The following is a 19,936-nucleotide window of genomic DNA, read 5'->3' as shown; positions in this document are numbered from 1 at the left end:
GCTGATTGTTGTGAGGACAAAAGGAGGGGAGGAACTGAACACATCACCTTGAGCCCCTTGGAGGAAGGACAGTATAAACATGTGCAAAATATAATCGAGCCCCCCCCCCCATTCCCACCATGTTTCACAGCCCCCACACATGCTATTTACAGCTGAAAGAAAAAACCATCAGGCCACATTGAATGCAATGTGTAGTTTGACCTTAGGTTTCTTTTGTCTTTCTAAAGGTAGTTTGCTCAAGGTTGAAAGTACGTAGAAGGTGGTTGAGGCATGTGGTGAAACCTTCAGGGCAGCAGGAAAAAAAAAGATCCTTCTATCTTTAGACTGAGACTGGACTCCATCCTAGAAATAGATTTTGACAAACCTTTGCCGCTTACAAGTGAAAGGATTTTTTCCAAAAGATCATACAGCCAGAAACCCCAATGTCCAACTTGTCTAGTAACAAGCTATCAAAACGATTTATTTCACGGCTGCTATGTTCTGCTTTCAAAGCAGTCCATCATACATTATGACTCGCAAGTCAATTGCTCTAAGTCGGCTGCTCAAAACTAATTTCATTTCTCGTTTTAAATCACTGTCAGCAAGAGAGTCTGGCCACTGCAGAGCCCAGGTGCCCATTTCCTGATGGAGTTGTCGCTTCTCCATGGCACTGACTGCCCCAGCTCATCCTATGATTCTCTATGGATTGATGCACCAGCTCATCTGAGCCATGTGGATATATCTAACAGCCCAATCTTCTACATGCCTACTCAGAAGTAAGTTCCATTGTGCCCAGTAAGGCTAATTCCAAGAAAAGTGTGTCTATTTCCCAGTTCCTGGTTAGCTTTCCCAGCTGGGTGCCCAAGCAGGAAAGCCAGGCAGTGGAAAGGCAACAGTTCTCCTTCCTAACTGCAGGTGGCGGCATAGAGAACTCACATCTATTCTTGCCAGCACACCGCACACTGTCCAGGGTGCAATGAGAAGACTTACTGAGAGGCAGTGGGTAGCGCTTAAGTATAAGAACATATGCCATAGGCCCATCTAGTCCAGCTTCCTCTATCTCACAGCTTCTTTTCCCTGTCATTATTTAATAACTTTGGGATGCTTCAACATCTGAAGTACCTATCAGAGATAGGACCACCTGGGAACTATAAAATCAGAGAGACCTCATAGCCAGCAAGCATCCCCACGGACCCTGGATTACTGGGGGGGGGGAGGAGTGGGAAGCAGCGACAGCAGTGGGCATGATCAGACCTGGGTGTGTGCCCTTGAGTAGAGCCCAAACCCCACCTGGTCCCACCTGGGGTTATTCCCCTGCCAGGAAGCAAAGCACATGGGAGATTTCTTGCAGCCCAGCATATACCCAAAGACCTCCATCTGCTTTGGGATTATCTCATTTTGGCTACAGTCCTATCAGTACGAGGGTGGAGATTTTGCAAAATCAATGGATAGATATTATTTACTATTAGCGTTATCGTTAGTGGTGATATTCAGGTGTCCCCGGCTATCTGCAGGAATACGTTCCTGTCCCCTGTGGATACTGGAAACAGCAGGTAAGGGGATCCCTATCTCTGCAGTCACCCATGCGCCTCCCTGTGTCCCACTACTTTTGTTTAGCTCTATTACATTTGTGCAAAGCGATAACGTGTCTTGCTTGAACAAACACTATAAGCAGAAAGCTTATAGCAAGACAAGCAGCCTGCAGCCTAGAAGGGAGACTCAGAGTGAATGTTAACTTCCTGCTTCCTGTCCACTCTTAGTCTCCCTTCTAGGCTGCAGGATGCTTGCCTTTTTTTCTTTCCATAAGCTTATCTGCGGGGAACTGCAGATAACCAGATCTATGGACACCTGTAGCTTCATTGGCAGACAAGGTTCAGCTTTTGGGGGCACCCTGGGACAAAGAACCTTGAAGCTGTCCCCACAGCTCAGCAATCAAAAAGACAGAGATGGAGCCGTGTGGGAACTAAAGCCACAAAAAACTGACTGCACCACTTTCAATATTATGTGTTTTTCTTATCCAGATGGCAAAGTAGAGGGATATTTGCATTTTGAGCAGAGTTCTGTTTTGAAGTCACATGGATAAGACAAAGGCAGCATTGTAGTGTCATTTTTCATCATGACTGTACCTTTTTCTGCTGCTTTTGTGTCATGCTTTTCAAGCAGAAGGTAGCGAGGACTCTCCGGGAGAAAAGGCAAGACCAGGACTTGAAGGACTGATGGAGCAATGATAATTCCAAACAAGTAAGGCCATAGGGATTCCTGCAATCAAAAGTAGAGGCCATCTTAGTAAAACTTTATAAAAATGCAGCAAATTGTCACACACAAATAAACAAGGAGTAACCATAGGATAGTGGTAATGTTTTTTTCACATTTTTATACTGCCCTTCCTCCAAAGAGCTAAGTGTGGTGCATATCGTTCCTTCCCTCCTTTTATAGTCAAAATAACCCTGCGAGGTAGGGGAGGCTGAGAGTGATGACTGGCCCAAGGTCACCCAGGTAGCTTCATGGCTTAGTGGGGATTTGAACCTGGGTCTTCCAAGTCTGAACCAATGACTAAACCATCCTAGCGGTCATCTTTCTATGACTCTACATCCTTCTACGGAGAAAGTTCCATTTTCCATCTCTGGCTTCTCCAAGCTAAAAAAAAATAAAAATGAAGATTTGAGATTTTAGGACTAGGACAAGCTTTTGCTTGAGGTCACCTTGGGAGAGTCACAGTCAGACGGTGTTGCTGTTACTAGATTCACTAGACCAGGGCTTCTCAATGTTTGTCCTTCGCTGTACCACTTTACGTGGTCAACCAATTTGAAGTATCACTGGAAGTAACTGGCGATTACATAACTGCCAGTTATTTTGGGGCTGGGAGGCCAGATGTGATGTGACAAACACCAGTAAGAGGCCTAGGGTGGATGGAAGGGTTTTTTCAAGTGTGGAAAAGCATGCTTTAGAACTCTGCCAGCTGAGCCAAGCCTCCTATCGCTATTTGTTTTGCTGCGTTCCTGATCTTACTGCTAGGTGGCAGGGGCCCAGGGGTTCCATAAGTACCACTAGACACAACCTCAAGTACCACTGGTGGTGCCCGTACCACTGGTTGTGATAGACCAATGCTCTGAATACAAGCCAGATTTATCCACCCATTTTAATAGGCCTATCTTTCTCCGATGAAATTCCAAAGATGTGGTGCCCTGCTGTGCTGGCTGCTTTCACTAATTTGACATTTTGGATGGTTGAAACTCATGCACCAATATTAAAGGACAGGGGGTTGGGGTGTGGGTAACAGTGTTCCTGAAGGCATTGTGAAGAATTCATAGGTAGTTATCACCCCCTCTGGACTAGAAAGCACCCTAATTAAAGAGGAGGCAAATCTAGGAAGGCCAGATGCAAAGGAGAAAAAGGACTTCTAATCCTTTAAATTAGGGTTTAAAAGATCCATCAGTTTGGGGAGATGCAATTTATTATATGGAGGTGAAAGAAGCTACACCTGCTAAAAATTCATCTTATTCACAAATACTAAAGGGAAAAGCCTTATCTTCTTTTGCCGATGGTCACGTTACCTGTGTATTCTCCAATCTACTGCAGAGGAAAGCTGTGTTGTCAATAACCATGTCCATGTTCTTTGTGAATTAAATGTACCCAGAAGCTGAGATTGAAATTCCAAACACAGCTTTATGTCCATGTGTCCTGACAATTTTAATGAAATCTACACCCAGATGTGAGGAGAACTGCAGCTATATTGATACTGAACATTTGGGAGAAAATATGGATTGCTTGCCTTTTTGTGCAAGGATAAACTCCCTTCACAAATGTTTAAATTCTCTATAGCCTATTTTGATGTTTGGATTAGAAGCTTCACTTATTAGCAAAATGCATCAGGAAGTCTCCTTCCGCCCCTCCAATTTTCCTACTGAAAAGCATTAAAGCCCCAAATCTCCAACACATTTACCAGTCTAATCACTGACAAGACCAAAATCAGTAATACACTATAATTTTAACCTATTTATATGCTTGTATTTAAGCAGTATTATTTATGTGTGACAGAGGCAGGATAAACTTTCCTGCAATTCTGTCCCTCCATTAGTATAATTTCACACACTCCAAAGGCATAAAAGTGAAGTATAATAAATGGCATTAAGAACAAGCAATATGTTCTTCTAGATATTAGAGCCAAGGTTTCATTCCTCCAAGAAATATTCAAATTGAATATATGCCCCTTGAAAACCTTGGTGGACTCAGATGATTTGGATCCACTTGCTTGTGAAAGCTGTAATTTAAAACCAGGACTTTGAAATTCAATACTGCAGTCTATAACACAGGCCAACACACATTTTGCTTCCGTAAACGTTACACCAATTCCTGGGTATATTTGGGGTGCCTGTTCAAAAAATGGCATCCGTTTTGCCCTATCATGTCTAGTTTTGGAGACACAGCATAGCCTCTTTAGTGAATGGTTCAAGCTGCTTCCTCAGGAGGAAGCCTACACCATGGCTTCCTCATGAGGAAGCGGCTTGAACCATTCACTAATGAGGCTATACTATATCTCCAAAACTAGATGTGATAGGGCAAAATGGATGCCATTTTTGGAATCGGCACCCCAAATTCATATCAAACCACCATAAAGTGTGGGAAAAACTTTTCTGACCCTCAATTTTGTAGGCCTGTGTTATCTGTAGGATCCCAATTATATGGTGCTAGAAGGGAAGAGAAAGAAGGATCAAGGGGCATCATTAAAAAAACAACAATAAACTACTGTTAGGATATGTTTATCCTAATTCTGAGACTGCAGTCCTCTTTCTCAACTGAGGCATAGTATCCAAGCTCTGAAGATGACTAGGTAATTTGAGAGATGCATGGAAGGGATTCTGGGAGCTGCACAATAAAGTCCTGGTATTTGACGTTTGACCGATCCTGGGCAGTTCCATTTATTAATATGTCACTGATGCCGGTGGAGTGATCATCCTGCCCTCCAACAGGAAGCTGGCTTCCTAAGGTGATTTTTGGCACCATGATTCTATGACATACTTTAAACATTTCCCCAGGACAACTTAAACCTACAGTTGCTACAGCCACACACTTTACTCCTTCCAATTATATGAACAGAGAAGACCAACAGCTGAATAAAATAATTCTACAAACAAATGAGTAAGCGCTCAAGGTATCGGATGCATTCGCTTAGAGTCACAGTGACACCAAGTGGTCATAAAGTTATCAGAGCAATGTGAGACTACATTTTTTTTATATCAAGCACCTGGTTTTGTTAACAGGAGACAGATGATAATGGAGGTTTATCTCCCAGAATGTGGGAGCTGAGATGAGAGAGGCAGCACTACTAGGCAGCCTGGTTCACTTATTATCCAGGGGTTCAAAGACTACTACAGTGCAAAAGAGGATTGACCAGAGATGACAGTGGGCAGAAAAAATGTGTACACCCACCAAGGGTGACAAGGCTTCTGTGCATCATCCTCAGCTCTCTTAAAGGCAACCACTTTCATAAAATAACTTATAAAATCACACTAATCAAAAGACATATTCCATTTAAAAATGAGTCTCACGTTCTCTACTATGCCAACTTCATTCAGAAGTTTTGTGTTCTAAAATAAATGGTAGCCTGGGGTCACTTGTACTATCCACAGCATCTGTATCTGTGGTTTCCACACTGACCTGGGTAACAACACCACCACAGCCTCTTACTCCCGGATCAGTCAGGCGTCGCAATCTTGGATCTTGTGAAATCTTGTGAGATTCAAGATGGCAGCACCCAAATCTCATACCTCAAATGAGATCCAAGATAGTAGTGCCCAAATCTCATGAGATTTTGTGAGATCCAAGATAGCAGCACTCGAGAGAACAGGTAAAAGGGGTAACCGGGGGCAGGCAGGAGTTTCCATCCCACTGTGTCCCTATGAGAACTTTGGGAATCGCTGGCCAATATTCTCATTCCATTTTCCAGTCAGTAGTGGCCACTCTTTTTCTTCCTTCTTCAATGCATGTAGCTCCACACACTCACAAAGAAGCTTCAAGTTCGCATTAGGACATTTCTTTTCATGCTTTTTTAAACATTTACTACACTCATTTACATATCCCATGGGCCATCAATGTGTGACACTTTCATCATGATCTGTAAAATCAAAATAGCAGGGAAAGACCACTTCGGCCCCAAGGTAAAATTTGTCATCTTATCTTTCATTCCATGTGAATAAGCTTTGAACTACTAATTACTCAATTACAGAGTCTCTTATCTCAGTAATAAATTGCTGGGAACACAATCAACCCAATCCAGTCAGGTGCATGCAAAGTTCATCGCTGGCTTTGATCTGAACTTCTAATTTTTAATTATAGCTTGTTCTGAGGAATTCCATTAAGAAGTGGACTATGAACTATAAAAGAAAAGAAATTTCTTTGCCCAGCATGCAATTAATCTGTGGAACTCTTTGCCACAGGATGTGGTGATGGCACCTGGACTAGATGCCTTTGAAAGAGGATTGGACAGATCTATGGAAGAAAAGTCCATCACAGGCACAAACCATCATGGGTAAATGCAACTTTCTGGTTCTAGAAGTAAGCTCTCTGAATGCCAGATGCAAGAGAATACAGGATACAGGTACAGGCTCCCTCCTATATCTATGGGGGACGCATTCCAGGCCTCCCCTTGCAGATACAGAAATCATAGGTATGGTGGAATCCTATTTCTGTGCCTGCACATCCCACGCGTCTGGTTAACTTTGTTTTTAGTCTTACTGCTAGTGCAAAGGTTGAAAGTGTCTTGCTTTTACTGGTTGCTATAAGCATGAACCTTATACACAGACTGGCAGGCAGAAAGCCTGCACGCTAGAGGATATGACTCAGATAACCTTAACAATACGATATTCAGCCAGTTTTCTCGTCTGGGCCAGTGGCATGCAATTTGGCATGCCAATTAGCTCCCAATAGGAACTCAACTGTTTGCAGTGGGACTGCAAAGACTGGAAGTCTTCCAGCATCAGGAATGTATCAATGGTAAAGCAAATGTAGTATGGTTTTGTTTTTATTTTTAAGAAGCCAGTGTTTCCTCCGGAACTGCTGTACCTATTTCTTTCATGACAGTGAAGTGCTTTGGGTCATGAATAACATCTATACCTTCAATCACATGCTACATTGAAACAGAAACTTTGTGTTAAAAAGGGCAAAATATATAGCAGAGGTGTCCAAACCACAGCTTGCGGGCCACATGCAGCTCTTTGACCAATAAAGTGTGGCTCACAGAAAGATGTTGGCTGAGCTCCTTTATGCATCACAATTATTATAAAAAGGTAAATAAGAAATTTCTGATCTCGGAAGCTAAGCAGGGTCAGACCTGGTTAGTACTTGGATGGGAGACCACTTGGGAATACCGGGTGCTGTAGGCTTATACCATAGTCTTTCGAGACTGAAGGTTGCCAATCATAATTATTTACTGGGTATAACCTGAGAGTCACTGGATTAAAATATAAGTTTAATGTTCATGGTGAGTAAATATATTTAAGAATTTAAATGCTTCTTACATATTGCGGCTCTCAAACATCTCCCTTGCGGCTCTCATACATCTGAAGTTTACTGTATGTGGTTCTTACATTAAGCAAGTCTGGCCACCCCGGTATACAGTTTCATACCTACCATGGATACAGCCCATGAGACATGGGAATTGCACAACTTCCATTCAGATCAGCAGAGTTCAAATAGAAGATATTCTTGGTGGATTGTGTCTTCAATTTACCAGTACAGCAAGGAGATGTGTATGCTAATCTAGCACCGACTGTCTTTGTAATTATCTTACTCAACAGAACTGATAGATCATCTTTTTAAAATGTAGAAGGACAAACTGGAGTAGAACCAACCTTCCCAAATATCTCCGGTAGTCCCAAAACCTGTCCAGTGAAGACACCGACACAGATGAGGATGGCTGTAATTTGCCCCAATGAACCGCGGATCTGCTTGGGTGAAATTTCACTCAAATACATTGGAAGGGCACTCAGAGATATACCTGTGAAAATGGATGGAGAAAAAAGACCAGCTTTTTAGTAAGTGAAAGTTAGGTGTCTAAAAACTAACAAGTACGCTTTAGAATCATCTAACTGAATAGGACTGCTGGCATCAGAGTAATCTGTACACTAACAGATTAGAAGACTATCCACTTAAGATATTTTCCAACTGTTCAGGAGATAATATTAATTTGTGAGCTGCTAAGATGTAGTTAAGGGGCAGGAGGTCTGGTCTAGAGGGTAGAGCCTCCATTTGCCTGAAGATAACATCCACAAGGTCGCCAGTTCGAGGCCACCGGCACCGTGAATGGCGAGACCTTGAAGCAGCTGACAAGCTGAAGCCGAGCTATTCCATCTGCTCTGAGTGTGGGAGGATGGAGGCCAGAATGTGAAACCAGATCAGAGAGAAACACCTGAATGTTGTGGTTCTTGAAAGAAAGAACCTTCTTTCATTTGTAAAAATCCCTACAGAGATTTAAATAAGCCTGCCTAGGTAAACCGCCTTGAATAAAGTCTTGAATAAAGACCAAGAAAGGTGGTATATAAATACCTGTATTTATTATTATTATTATTATTATTAGTTGCAGCAACACAAGCTTCAGCTACAGACGTGCTAACCCAGGGATTTTCAACCAGTGTGCCACAGCACACACTGGTGTGCTGCAGAAGTTCCATAGGTACCCCTGCTAATTGGGTAAGAGGCACTTTTTCAAGTGGGTGCTCCTTTTTTTAGCAGGGGGAGAGTAACTGGCCCACCTCACCCCAGCACTGTCTGTTCTAGTGGCTGCCTGCTGGTATTCCTTTGCATCTTTTTAGATTGTGAGCCCTTTTGGGACAGGGAGCCATTTAGTTATTTGATTTTTCTCTGTAAACCGCTTTGTGAACTTTTCATTGAAAAGCAGTATATAAATACTGTTAATAATAATAATAATAATAATAATAATAATAATAATAATAATAATAATAATAGGTGTGCTGCAGGAATTTGGCTGAAAATAGCTGAAAATTTTCATGTTCTGAAGCTCTGTTTTCAGGGCAACTCGCTGTAGTAACAAATAGTCTGGCCCTCTGGCTTCGCCAGCCTAGAAATAGAGCCACAGAACCCGGAAGCATGCACATCCTTAGCAGAATGAGTGCACAAATGGTTGTTACACAAATGATTCACCAGCCTGATGCAGAAGCCCGGATAGCATGCCTGTACTCCATTTTCAAATACTCATGTCCCGCCAATCAGCAGTTCATGAATCCAGGCTGCAATCATACACACACTTAGCTGGGAGTCCTATTGAATTCAGTGGGACTCACTACTCATCAGACATGCATAGGACTGCACGGTTAATCCCACTGTGTTCAAAGGCGCTTACACTCACGTATGTGCATATAGGATTGCATCCCAGATATTCTTTTTGAGAGAGAGAGAAAGAGAGGAATACTTGTGCATACACCCAGTTACTCCTTGTGTATTTTGAATGGTGCCGTGACTTGCAGAAGACACATGTTAGATCTAGCAGAAACACTCACCCATAGGTGCACTTTTAAGTCTTTGTAGAATTTCCACAAACTGATCACAACATCCTGTACGTAATCTTTTGGAATTCTTCCTGACGATGAGGCCTTCTACCCCAATGTAAATAATAAGCAGAACAAATCACCCCAACCCTATTTTGTGAGTTATTTCAACCTTGGAATGATTGAGGATACAGGAATGATTCCTGTACCAAGAAAATGCAAGCCTGCTTGATGAAAGGCCTTTTATGCTGACACCAGGGGGCATGGCGCTTTTGAAGGTATTTTAATTTGGGATTCAGGTTTTTATTGTGTTTTATTGTTTTTATTATTATTATTAACAGTATTTAATTGTTTAACAGACATTAGTTGTTTGATTTTTCTCTGTAAACCGCTTTGTGAACTCTTAGTTGAAAAGCGGTATATAAATACTGTTGTTATTATTATTATTATTATTATTATTATTATTATTATTATTATTATTATTATTTATATACCGCTTTTCAACAGGAAGTTCACAAAGCGGTTTACAGAGAAAAATCAAACAACTAATGTCTCCCTGTCCCAAAAGGGCTCATTAAAAAGATGCGAAAGAACACCAGCAGACAGCCACTAGAAAAGACACTGCTGGGGTGAGGTGGGCCAGTTACTCTCCCCCTGCTAAATAAAAGACACTTATGTGTGTGTGTGTGTGTGTGTATTTTAATGTCTTATTTATATATATATGTATATATGTATATATGTATATATATGTATGTATGTATGTATGTATATATATGTGTATATATATGTGTATGTGTATGTATGTATGTATATTTTATGTTTTTAATATGTTTTTAATTGTGAGCCGCCTTCAGTGCCCTTCATTGGATAGAAATTTCTAAAATAAATAAATACCGTTCACTTCTGAGAACTTGGGATCTCCAGCTATTCCTAACTAGCTCAACTGAAATCTCAGGGCCTCAGACGGCAGATATTGGTCAGGGTAAATTTTGCATGTATACGCAGCACAGACTAACCATACCTCCATCGATGCCCATAATGAATCGGCCCAGAATAAAAATTTCGAAGGTTCCTGCCAGCCGAGACAACGCCATCAACAAGGCTGCCGCAATGGCAAACACATTGTTTAGCAGCAGTGTACGTTTGCTGAAAGAGGAGAAACAGAGCGATGGATACACTGCATGTATATAGCGCCAGTTAAATGCTGTTGAGAATCGTATGGTTACAGTTACATTGACTCTGTAGCACATACAATGAGATAGAATAAGTTATAGTTTATACATACAGGCATTCCCCCCCCCCGTGGTGTAGCTGGAGGGGGGATCCGTACGGCTCTGTTTTGCCCCCCCCCTGCTGGGAATGTCTTCAAAGGGAGTGGCCACTCGCCCACCTTCCTGCCAGGCTGAGTACTCCGCCCCCCTCCAGCTATGCCACTGCCCCCCCTTAACTGTGGGTGCTGTATCCTATAGTCTGTATTGCAGCCCTCCTATCACAGTTTCTGTGCTGCCTATAAACGGTAACAGGAAGCAGGAAGAGCTAAGAGGAAACGAGTTGGAAGGCTGAGAACAACACAATGTTTAGTGTCACATTGTTTTCAGCCCTCCAACCCGCTTCCTGTTTCCTGCTTCTTATTAACATGGTGGCGCAAGTCCGAGGAAACTCATAGGGGCCAGTGGTTCTTACCCAGGGGTAAGGGGAAAAGTTTCCCCTTGCCTCTGGCTAAGCCACTTATGGCCACAATCCTGCGCTGGAACAGGCAAGCCAGGACAAATGTGCCCTTAATTAATCTAATACATGAACATTTCAATTACTTGTTAACACTGGGGTTGATCTATGAAAGAAATCCATAGTCAAGCTGATGTAAAAGCATAGCAGGAAAGGTTCCCGAGGACCCATTTTTCCAGAGGCTCAGTGGCACATTTTATTTTGTAAGCTTGGCTCTATATTTGTGATGCATAATGGCTGATCTCTTGTTCTTTCCCGGTGTCCCCCTAGGCATGTGCTGAGATCTAAAGAACTAGTTTAGGCATTCCCAGTGTCAATGTTTAATCATCCTCCTTTGAACTGTGGATCCTCCATGCATCCATGCAAAGATCATTAAAAAAATCAGCCATTCAACACGAGAAACTGCAATTGGAGAAACACACTTTCAAAGGCCACATAGGCAGGCATAACTAATTGCATGGTTGCTTAGGTCCTAACCATTTTCTTTTTCTGACGATTGATCTTTGAAGCATAGTCAAAACAGCAGGGAGCAGGAAACTCCCTCAGCCAGCAGAACAAAACAAAATAAAGGACCCAATCAATCCAGGTAAGTGGTTTCTTCATGTTCAGTATAAGGCAGTCTTATAATACATTATACAGCAAGTCGTCAAAGTAGACAAAAGGATCTTGGAAATGGCAACTTTAAGATCAGATCAGAAACCTTTATTGGCATCACAGACAACAACTAAAAACAAGCAGAAAAGAAACAGCAAATAAAATAGCCAAAAAAAATCACACATCTTCTAATTCACATAGAGCTGCCCAAGACACACACAGCTCCTCCTACATAGCTTCTCAATGATCATAGCTCATATATTATACAAATCATGGAGATGTTTGCGCCTACTAAAAATCAGACAAAGATACTTGGCAGTCATACAAATGCATTCTTGATCTCTTTCTGCTAACAAGAAACACACCATGTTCTGCCCCTCCCACCCTGACTGGGTAACTATCTGATCCAAGTATTATAGTTGCAAATCATTATATAAGCAGCAAGTAAACATCATATGCGCTAGAGCAGGGGTGTCCAAAGTTTTTGGCAGGAGGGCCACATCGTCTCTCAGACACTGTGTTGGGACCGGGGGGAAAAAAGAATTAATTTATATTTAAAATTTGAATAAATTTACATAAGTTTACATAAATGAATATATTAAAGATGAACTTATATGACTGAATGAAGGTCTTGCAATCGCTCAATGCCTATAGAAGACTTTGCACAAAGCAAGGCTGGCCTTTCCTTTGCTGCTGCTACTGCATCACAGACGTGAAACAACAAGCAGTAAAGGGAGCCCTCATCCCACAGCTCACGCGAGAGGTCAAACAGTCTCCCTCAAGCTGAGAGCGGTTGCGTCGGGCCAGTGTGGGCTCCAACAAATCTCCAGAGGGCCAGAGGCTCATTGGAGACTGGGGGCTTCCTGAGGGCCGCATTGAGAGGCCTCGAGGGCAGCAAGTGGCCCCAGAGCCGGGGTTTGGGCACCCCTGCACTAAAGTCTCAACAGTACATTTATCACATGATCTTCTGCTTATCTCCATCCCCGAAAATCTACCCCATAGGAGATTAGATGGAAATATATTGTACCTAGCTATGGTGAAGGTTTGGCGGGCAACTTTAAGTTAAACAACTTATAACGAAACCTGTTTTACCGTGGGCTCATTGATATACCTAAACAAGAGTTAAGTTCCTACAGCATATTTCTGGTCACAAAAGCATCACTAAACCTCTAAATAAAGACCCCAAACACTTCTAATTTAAACATTAAAATAAATGTGAGCTTTCCGGGTCAGAGAAACCCATGCAGACATGGGAAGAATGCACAAACTCCACACAGACAGTGACCCCGGCCAGATATTGACTTTTTTCCTCATCAGCTTTATAATGAAACAACTTAAAATGAAATGGCTTTAAGTGAAGACTTGCTGTATTATATTATTGTAGGGTGACCCTCTTTATCCATGGGGGTTCTGTTCTCAGAACCCTCATGGATACCAAAATCTGTGGATGTTTGATTTGGCCACCTGGACCCTCTGAACATGGCTGGAACAAAGTTCTATCCTCTGTGGGCCTCGCAATACTCCTGGAGGCTTTTAAAGCAATCTTCTGGTTTCCACCAAAAACAGAATGTTCACTTTAAAAGCCTCTGGGTGGCATTCTGAGGCCAACTGAGGTCGCAAGTGGTTACACGCGGTTCAAGAACAAGAACAAGGTTCAAGAACGAGGTTCCGGTCGTGTCTGGGAGGATCTCAGTGGGGTCCTGGTGTGGGCTCGGATCCTGCAGATGATGAAACCCATGGGCTCCAAATCTGCAGCTATGGAAGGCCCATAGAATTATAAGAATATTTATATACCACTTTTCAACAAAGAGTAGTTCATAAAGTAGTTTACACAGCTAAATAAATAAATGAATGATTCCAATGACATTCATTTTAGTCAAGTTTGTAATACGGAAGTGATTACCATATGATAAATCAGAAGGAGGCTGACAAACAGAAGTAATAGAGATCTTTATATGAAGCTTACCGGCCAAAATACTTCACAGCTGGAGTAACAATTAAAGCGCCCACAAGCCCACCAATGGCAAAAATAGAAACTGATATAGTCCAGAGCAAGGTGGCAGATTCTTCTGCAATTGACTGGTTGTATCTTCTTGTCCAAGTTTCATTGAAGAATGACTTGATAAACTACAAATAGCAGAACATTTTAAAGTCATAAAAACATACAGATCAATATGGATAAATATTAATTATATCCACCTAAAAATTAATGTTTCAATTTTTTATATTAAATGAGATATCACCTTACTTTTTTCAAAATTTCCATTATGTTTCCATTATATATTAATGACCCTTTCAGAAAACTACTCTAGCTTAAAATGAAATCTGAATTTAATAAAAACAATTGCATTAAAGTTGACGCATGTACATTCTGGCTCAATGAAGGACTCGTGGAGAAACTGTACAAGCAAATCCCCTTTTTTAAAAGCTAAATTTTCACAAATCAGCATTTAGGCAAGAAAACAAAAGCTGGGAAAATGAATCCAGTCCTCCTTCTGAGCAGCTGATCATTGAGGGTCTTGGCACACAGCTCCAGTTATGATATTTGAGCAGGTTAATTTGTATGCGTCACACAATCCATTACTCTCTATCCAACACATGTACGTTAGTAAGAGCCATGGGGCAAATATATTGAACTTCAAGCATTATCAATATCACACAGGTAATGTATTGTGATTATTATTATTGCATATTATGAATATTTATGATTCTACCAACCAAACAGCAATGACTTTTCAGAACAAACCAGGCTATCAAAATATGGTGTGATATCCTGGTTTGTTCTGACTGTTGTTAGCTAACAAACCTCAGTTCCTCCAGGACATGCATAACAAGAAATTGCAATTTGTTCTTAAATATGAAGCTTTCCCTCTTCTTCTCTCACTGATAAGAAAGAGGAGAGAGGGAGAAGTATATGAACTCACACACACGCCCCGAGACGTATTCATACAAAGTATTATACTCTGGTTTTAAATTACATCTGAACGAGGCCTGAGACTAAGCTCTTCAATCCTTCAATCAGCAGCTGCTCTTTGTGAAGCTTAAAGTTATCTAACATAATTGACAGGATGTTCAAAACAGTACAGTGAGTTACGTTTAATAATGAACCACACTGGCAATAAACCAAGGTTGTAAACCATACAGCCGTTTTCTATTGCCAGGTTTTTTATGTAACACACCAACGCATTCCTGAATATTGCTGACATCTTATTTCATTAATTTGATGATCAGACCACGTTTAACATTTCTTTGTCAAGTAGCAGAATATCAGTGTGTCACTGTGGTTTGCCGTTTATGGGTTTTATGGTTTTAGATTTTTTAATGTGAGCTGCTTTCATAGAACAGAGGAAGAGCCCTGCTGGATCAGGCCAAAGGTCTATCTTGTCCAGCTTCCTGTATCTCACAGTGGCTCACCATATGCCTCAGGGACCACACAAGACAACAAGAAACGTGCTTCCTGGTGTCCTCCCTTGCACCTGGCATTCTGAGGCAGTCTACTTTTAAACTAAGAGTTTGCACATACCCATCATGGCTTGTAACCTGTGATGGATTTTTCCTCCTGAAATTTGACCAATCCCCTTTTAAAGACATCCAGGCCAGATGCCATCATCACATCCTGTGGCAAGGAGTTCCACAGACTAAGTACACACTGGGTAAAGGAATATTTTCTTTTCGATAATTGATTGGAAAGCTGAGTTACGAATGTACCAAATAAATGAAAAAAAAAGAAACTGGAAATCTGAGCAAATGGGATTTGTGGGAAACGTCTTCTCACCACATGTGCGTATACTAAAGACAACCAATGTATGGTTAATTTGCAAGAGCAAACAGAGAGAAAACTTGAATGAAAGGAGAGTTCTTCTCTTGCTACCTTCTTCCAATCACATATACAGGCATCGTTTATTGCATCATCTGTTGAAGCATGTAATGGATTTCACTAGCGAGCAAAGTGCAAGTAATGGGGGTCAAAGGTGTGTGATAAACACTGCTCCACCGTGACTAATTCCAGCATTCCACAGTTACATTATGTGTGAGTTCAGAAACAGCTCTGTGTGCCTGACCTAGTGCACTGATTCTGCAAAAAGTCTGTCATGAGCTTCAACTGCTACCATGCAATGATATATACTGATTAATTTTCATCTAAAAAACCAAGGAGTTTCCCTGTCTGGACCAGGCACATTGCAGTGTATAGAGAGGGGGCTTTAGGTCTATGCCCCCGCAGTGATTACTCAAATAGAATCCTCCTGCCCCAGCACATAGCTGGTTGATATTACACATAAAGAAGTTGCGAAGCAATGAAATCATAGCGTAAGCCTACGAGGATTTACTTAGAAGCAAGTTCCACTGTGTCCAATGGGATTTACTCTCAGGAAAGCGAGTATAGGATTAGTTGCACTAGAGATGTATTTATCTCATACCCCTTTGTGTGTGTGTGTGAGGGGGGGGTATGAGATAAATACATCTCTAGTGCAAATAACAGTATAATCCTATGCTCATAAATCTATTACATGCTTCAACAGGCGCTGGGGGGAGGAGTGATTCAAGTCAGAATAATTCTTGTCCAATCCCGGAAATGTGAGGAACAGAAGCAGGCACACTGCCATGTAAACAGACATAACATTTGATTTGCGGCTTCAGGTCTTGGGCTGCTTCGGTGTAAAGAGTGCATGCTCAGAGTTCCAGACTAAACACCCTGTCCGGACGTGCCTAACAATTATGGAAACATCGACAACTTCCAAAAGAAGACTTTGTGTACCATATCACACTGACAAAGTAAGCAATTAATAATGATCATTAACACAACAAGAGAGCTTCCACTGGTTTGAGCCAAGCTCGACTTGGATTTCAAACTGTTCACTACTTACCAAGCTAGGAGCGTTCACTACGGAGAGGTTGTAACCGTACAGGAAGGAAGACCCGAAAGCTCCAGCTAAAGAAGCAACAATCAGACTAGCAGACCAGTCCTGTGATGAAAAAAGAGAAAGAAATGGAGATACTTTCAATCAAAAGGGAGAAAAGCAGACTAAGGGCTGCAATTCACAGCTGCTTTTGGATACCCAGGTGAGGGCTGTGACCCTGATGACATCGAGATTAGGCTGTTGTAACACGCTCTGTGTGGGGCTGCCCTTGAAAACAGACTGGAAGTTGCAAACAGAGGTGTCGATAGAGGGGGTACAAAGCACTAAGTTTTGCAGGCACCTCCCCCTCCCCTTTGGCAAATGCCTCCATTTTGCTCCCACCTCCCAGAATGTCTCTGAAGGGGAGTAGGAGGCACAGTGCACTCAGGCACCTGCCCAACTTAATGCTTTGCACCCCCCCAGCTATGCCACTGGTTGCAGCTAGTGCAGAATGCAGCGGCATGTGTATTTGCTGAAGCTTGACGGTTTGACTCGGTCAGATTTGAGGAGTGGTGACCTGAAATAGGGCCCTTGACATAGGTTATTTTGATGAGGTGTGGGAAAGTGTCATCCTGAATATAAATCTAATGTTAAGACAGCAGGAATTAAATGGAAAAGGTGCAAAAGAGAGCGACTAAGATGATTACGGGGTTGGGGCACCTTCCTTATGAGGAAAGGCTACGGCGTTTGGGCCTCTTCAGCCTAGAAAAGAGGCGCCTGAGGGGGGACATGATTGAGACGTACAAAATTATGCAGGGGATGGACAGAGTGGATAGGGAGATGCTCTTTACACTCTCACACAACACCAGAACATCCACTAAAATTGAGTGTTGGGAGGGTTAGGACAGACAAAATAAAATATTTCTTTACTCAGCTTGTGGTTGGTCTGTGGAACTCCTTGCCACAGGATGTGGTGATGGCGACTGGCCTGGACGCCTTTAAAAGGGGATTGGACAAGTTTCTGGAGGAAAAATCCATTATGGGGTACAAGCCATGGTGTGTATGTGCAACCTCCTGATTTTAGAAATGGGCTATGTCAGATGCAAGGGAGGGCACCAGGATGAGGTCTCTTGTTATCTGGTGTGCTCCCTGGGGCATTTGGTGGGCCGCTGTGAGATACAGGAAGCTGGACTAGATGGGCCTATGGCCTGATCCAGTGGGGCTGATCTTATGTTCTTATGTTATGTTCTTATGTTCACTGATTATTTTTATCTCTATAACACTTTCAAAACACCTCTAAGAAACTTCTTCAGACAATGCACAGTGCTAAGAGAGAAACAGATCAGGGAGTGAAATACACAAAATCACATTGCATAACTAATGTAACCTAAAGCCAGGAATTTGGAACCTGCTTCATTTCAGGCATGGTGATGTGTCTTTAAGTTGAATAATGGGCTTTGGAAAAGACAGGTTCTACCCTGAAGGTAACTGCCAAAACTCTTACTGGAAAGAGCAGGTCGTGCTGGGTATTCCAAGCCTTGGAGATATTCCAGGTACATGTAGGTACATTAAATTCTTTATAATGTTAACTATGTGCAATTCAGTCTATTGCCTGGGTTAGGCAATCATCCAACTATAGATTAGATGTTAATGAACAAGTCATGCTGAGATATGGGCTTCCACCCCCCCCTTCCTTCTCCTGTTTTGTGTTCAGAGGGAGAAGAAAGAGGGCTTCAACTTTTGGTACTGAATATCATTTTTTAATTTTGTCTGTCTGTCTGTCTGTCTGTCTGTCTGTCTGTCTGTCTGTCTACTGACACACACTTACAGAGCTGGCATTTGACCTCCTGACACCAGAGGCAGCATGCCACATGCGGTCCCCCTTACCTGATGCTATGCTAGTGACATAGCTGGAAGGAGGGCCACCTCGGGGCACATCTTCCAGGACTGTCCCCTGATCTGGGTCACCCCCTGACCTGTAACCCTCAATTCGTGGCTAGAGCTCTGCTCTGATTGCGTCCAGAGGGTGTTCTAAAGCGGGAAGAAAAACTGGGACCTTCTAAGGACTTCTGGAGGTATTAGAAGGCTTTCTGAGGCCCAGATGCACAGCCTGCCTGGGCCTCACAGCACCCTATGAACTCATTCAGATGTATACAGATTGCCATGGGGGCAGCATTGCTAGACCCCAAAACTGTGACACCCAGGAGCACAGCATCACTCAGTCCCCCCCTTAGCTATGCAGGTGTGCTATGCTAGCCTCTCCTCCTCCTATTCTCCAGAGGTTCTAGCTTGGCACTCTCCTCCCAGTCACATTTTCTCTTCCTCTTCATCCACCTCCTCCTTTTCCAATCCAGAGAGTGGGAGAAGAAGAAAGGCCAGTAAAGGCAAGTAGATGGACAGAGATGAATTCCCCCACTAATCTGTTGCCTAAGGCACATGCTTAAGTTGGCTTCATGCATGGGCCGGCCCTGCACACACACTTCCAACAAACCTCTCAAGCTATGATAATTTCTTTCTCTAATTGTACTTAGAGTTATTTTAACGTTGGCTGGGAAACATTAACCTTCACTGTTCCCCAGTACATGACTGTGGTTGTAGATTTCAAGTACGTAGGGAAAGCCTATTGTCACAGCTTGTGGCATAGCTAGAGTGGGGTGCAAAGCACTAAGTTCTGCAGGGAGTCTCACTGCAGTGTGCATGTGGCCCCTCCCCTTCAGAGCCATTCTGGGCAGTGGCATCAAAATGGAGGCCAACACCTTGTTTTGCTCCCACCACACGGAATGGCTTCGAAGGGGAGGGGCCGCTTGCATGCCACAGTGAGGCTCCCTGCAAAAAGTACTTTGCACCCCCTCTAGCTACGCCACCGGTCACAGCGATGGCTCTCATGAAAACGACAACAGTCAATGCAGGGCAAAGAGTTCTAAAAAGTCCACGGATATCTTATCTGACTGCAAGTCACCACAAATTCAAGGTAACGTACATCTACGAAGCCTAAAGTCCAAACTTTAATTGTGCTAATAGCCTGAATGCAGTGACCTGGCATGTTCAAAGCACTTCGCCGGCATATCCACATGGCAGCAACCTAGAAGGCAGACTGCTATCCTCTCCATATTGCAGAAGAGCTAGGAGCACCTGTGAGAACCTGGATCAGGCTACAAGTGTTTCTGTGGCATGAACAAGAGCTGTGTCTGGGACTTCCTAGTTCCCAGCTTAGTTTCTTAGCAACTGTGCTACATTAGCTCTCTGTGCATAGCTGTCTTGACCTTTTCTCTGGCACGCTTTCGATAACCAATGAAT

General features: G+C 42.6%; 1 protein-coding gene across 1 annotated transcript in view; it reads right to left on the bottom strand.

Moving 5' to 3' along the window:
• Window positions 1-19,936, bottom strand: part of SLC2A9 (solute carrier family 2 member 9) — a 74,735-nt gene that overhangs the window by 33,343 nt on the left and 21,456 nt on the right. The window contains exons 3-7 of the mRNA XM_066632935.1: window positions 16,667-16,765; window positions 13,768-13,928; window positions 10,504-10,628; window positions 7,830-7,975; window positions 2,106-2,238 (exon numbers count right to left, since the gene is read on the bottom strand). Coding sequence (XP_066489032.1) covers window positions 2,106-2,238; window positions 7,830-7,975; window positions 10,504-10,628; window positions 13,768-13,928; window positions 16,667-16,765 — 664 coding nt within the window. The remainder of the gene's footprint in view (window positions 1-2,105; window positions 2,239-7,829; window positions 7,976-10,503; window positions 10,629-13,767; window positions 13,929-16,666; window positions 16,766-19,936) is intronic.

Source organism: Tiliqua scincoides, chromosome 6 (genome assembly GCF_035046505.1).
Source record: "Tiliqua scincoides isolate rTilSci1 chromosome 6, rTilSci1.hap2, whole genome shotgun sequence".
Classification (NCBI taxonomy): domain Eukaryota; kingdom Metazoa; phylum Chordata; class Lepidosauria; order Squamata; family Scincidae; genus Tiliqua; species Tiliqua scincoides.
This window is presented reverse-complemented; position numbering and strand designations above follow the sequence as displayed.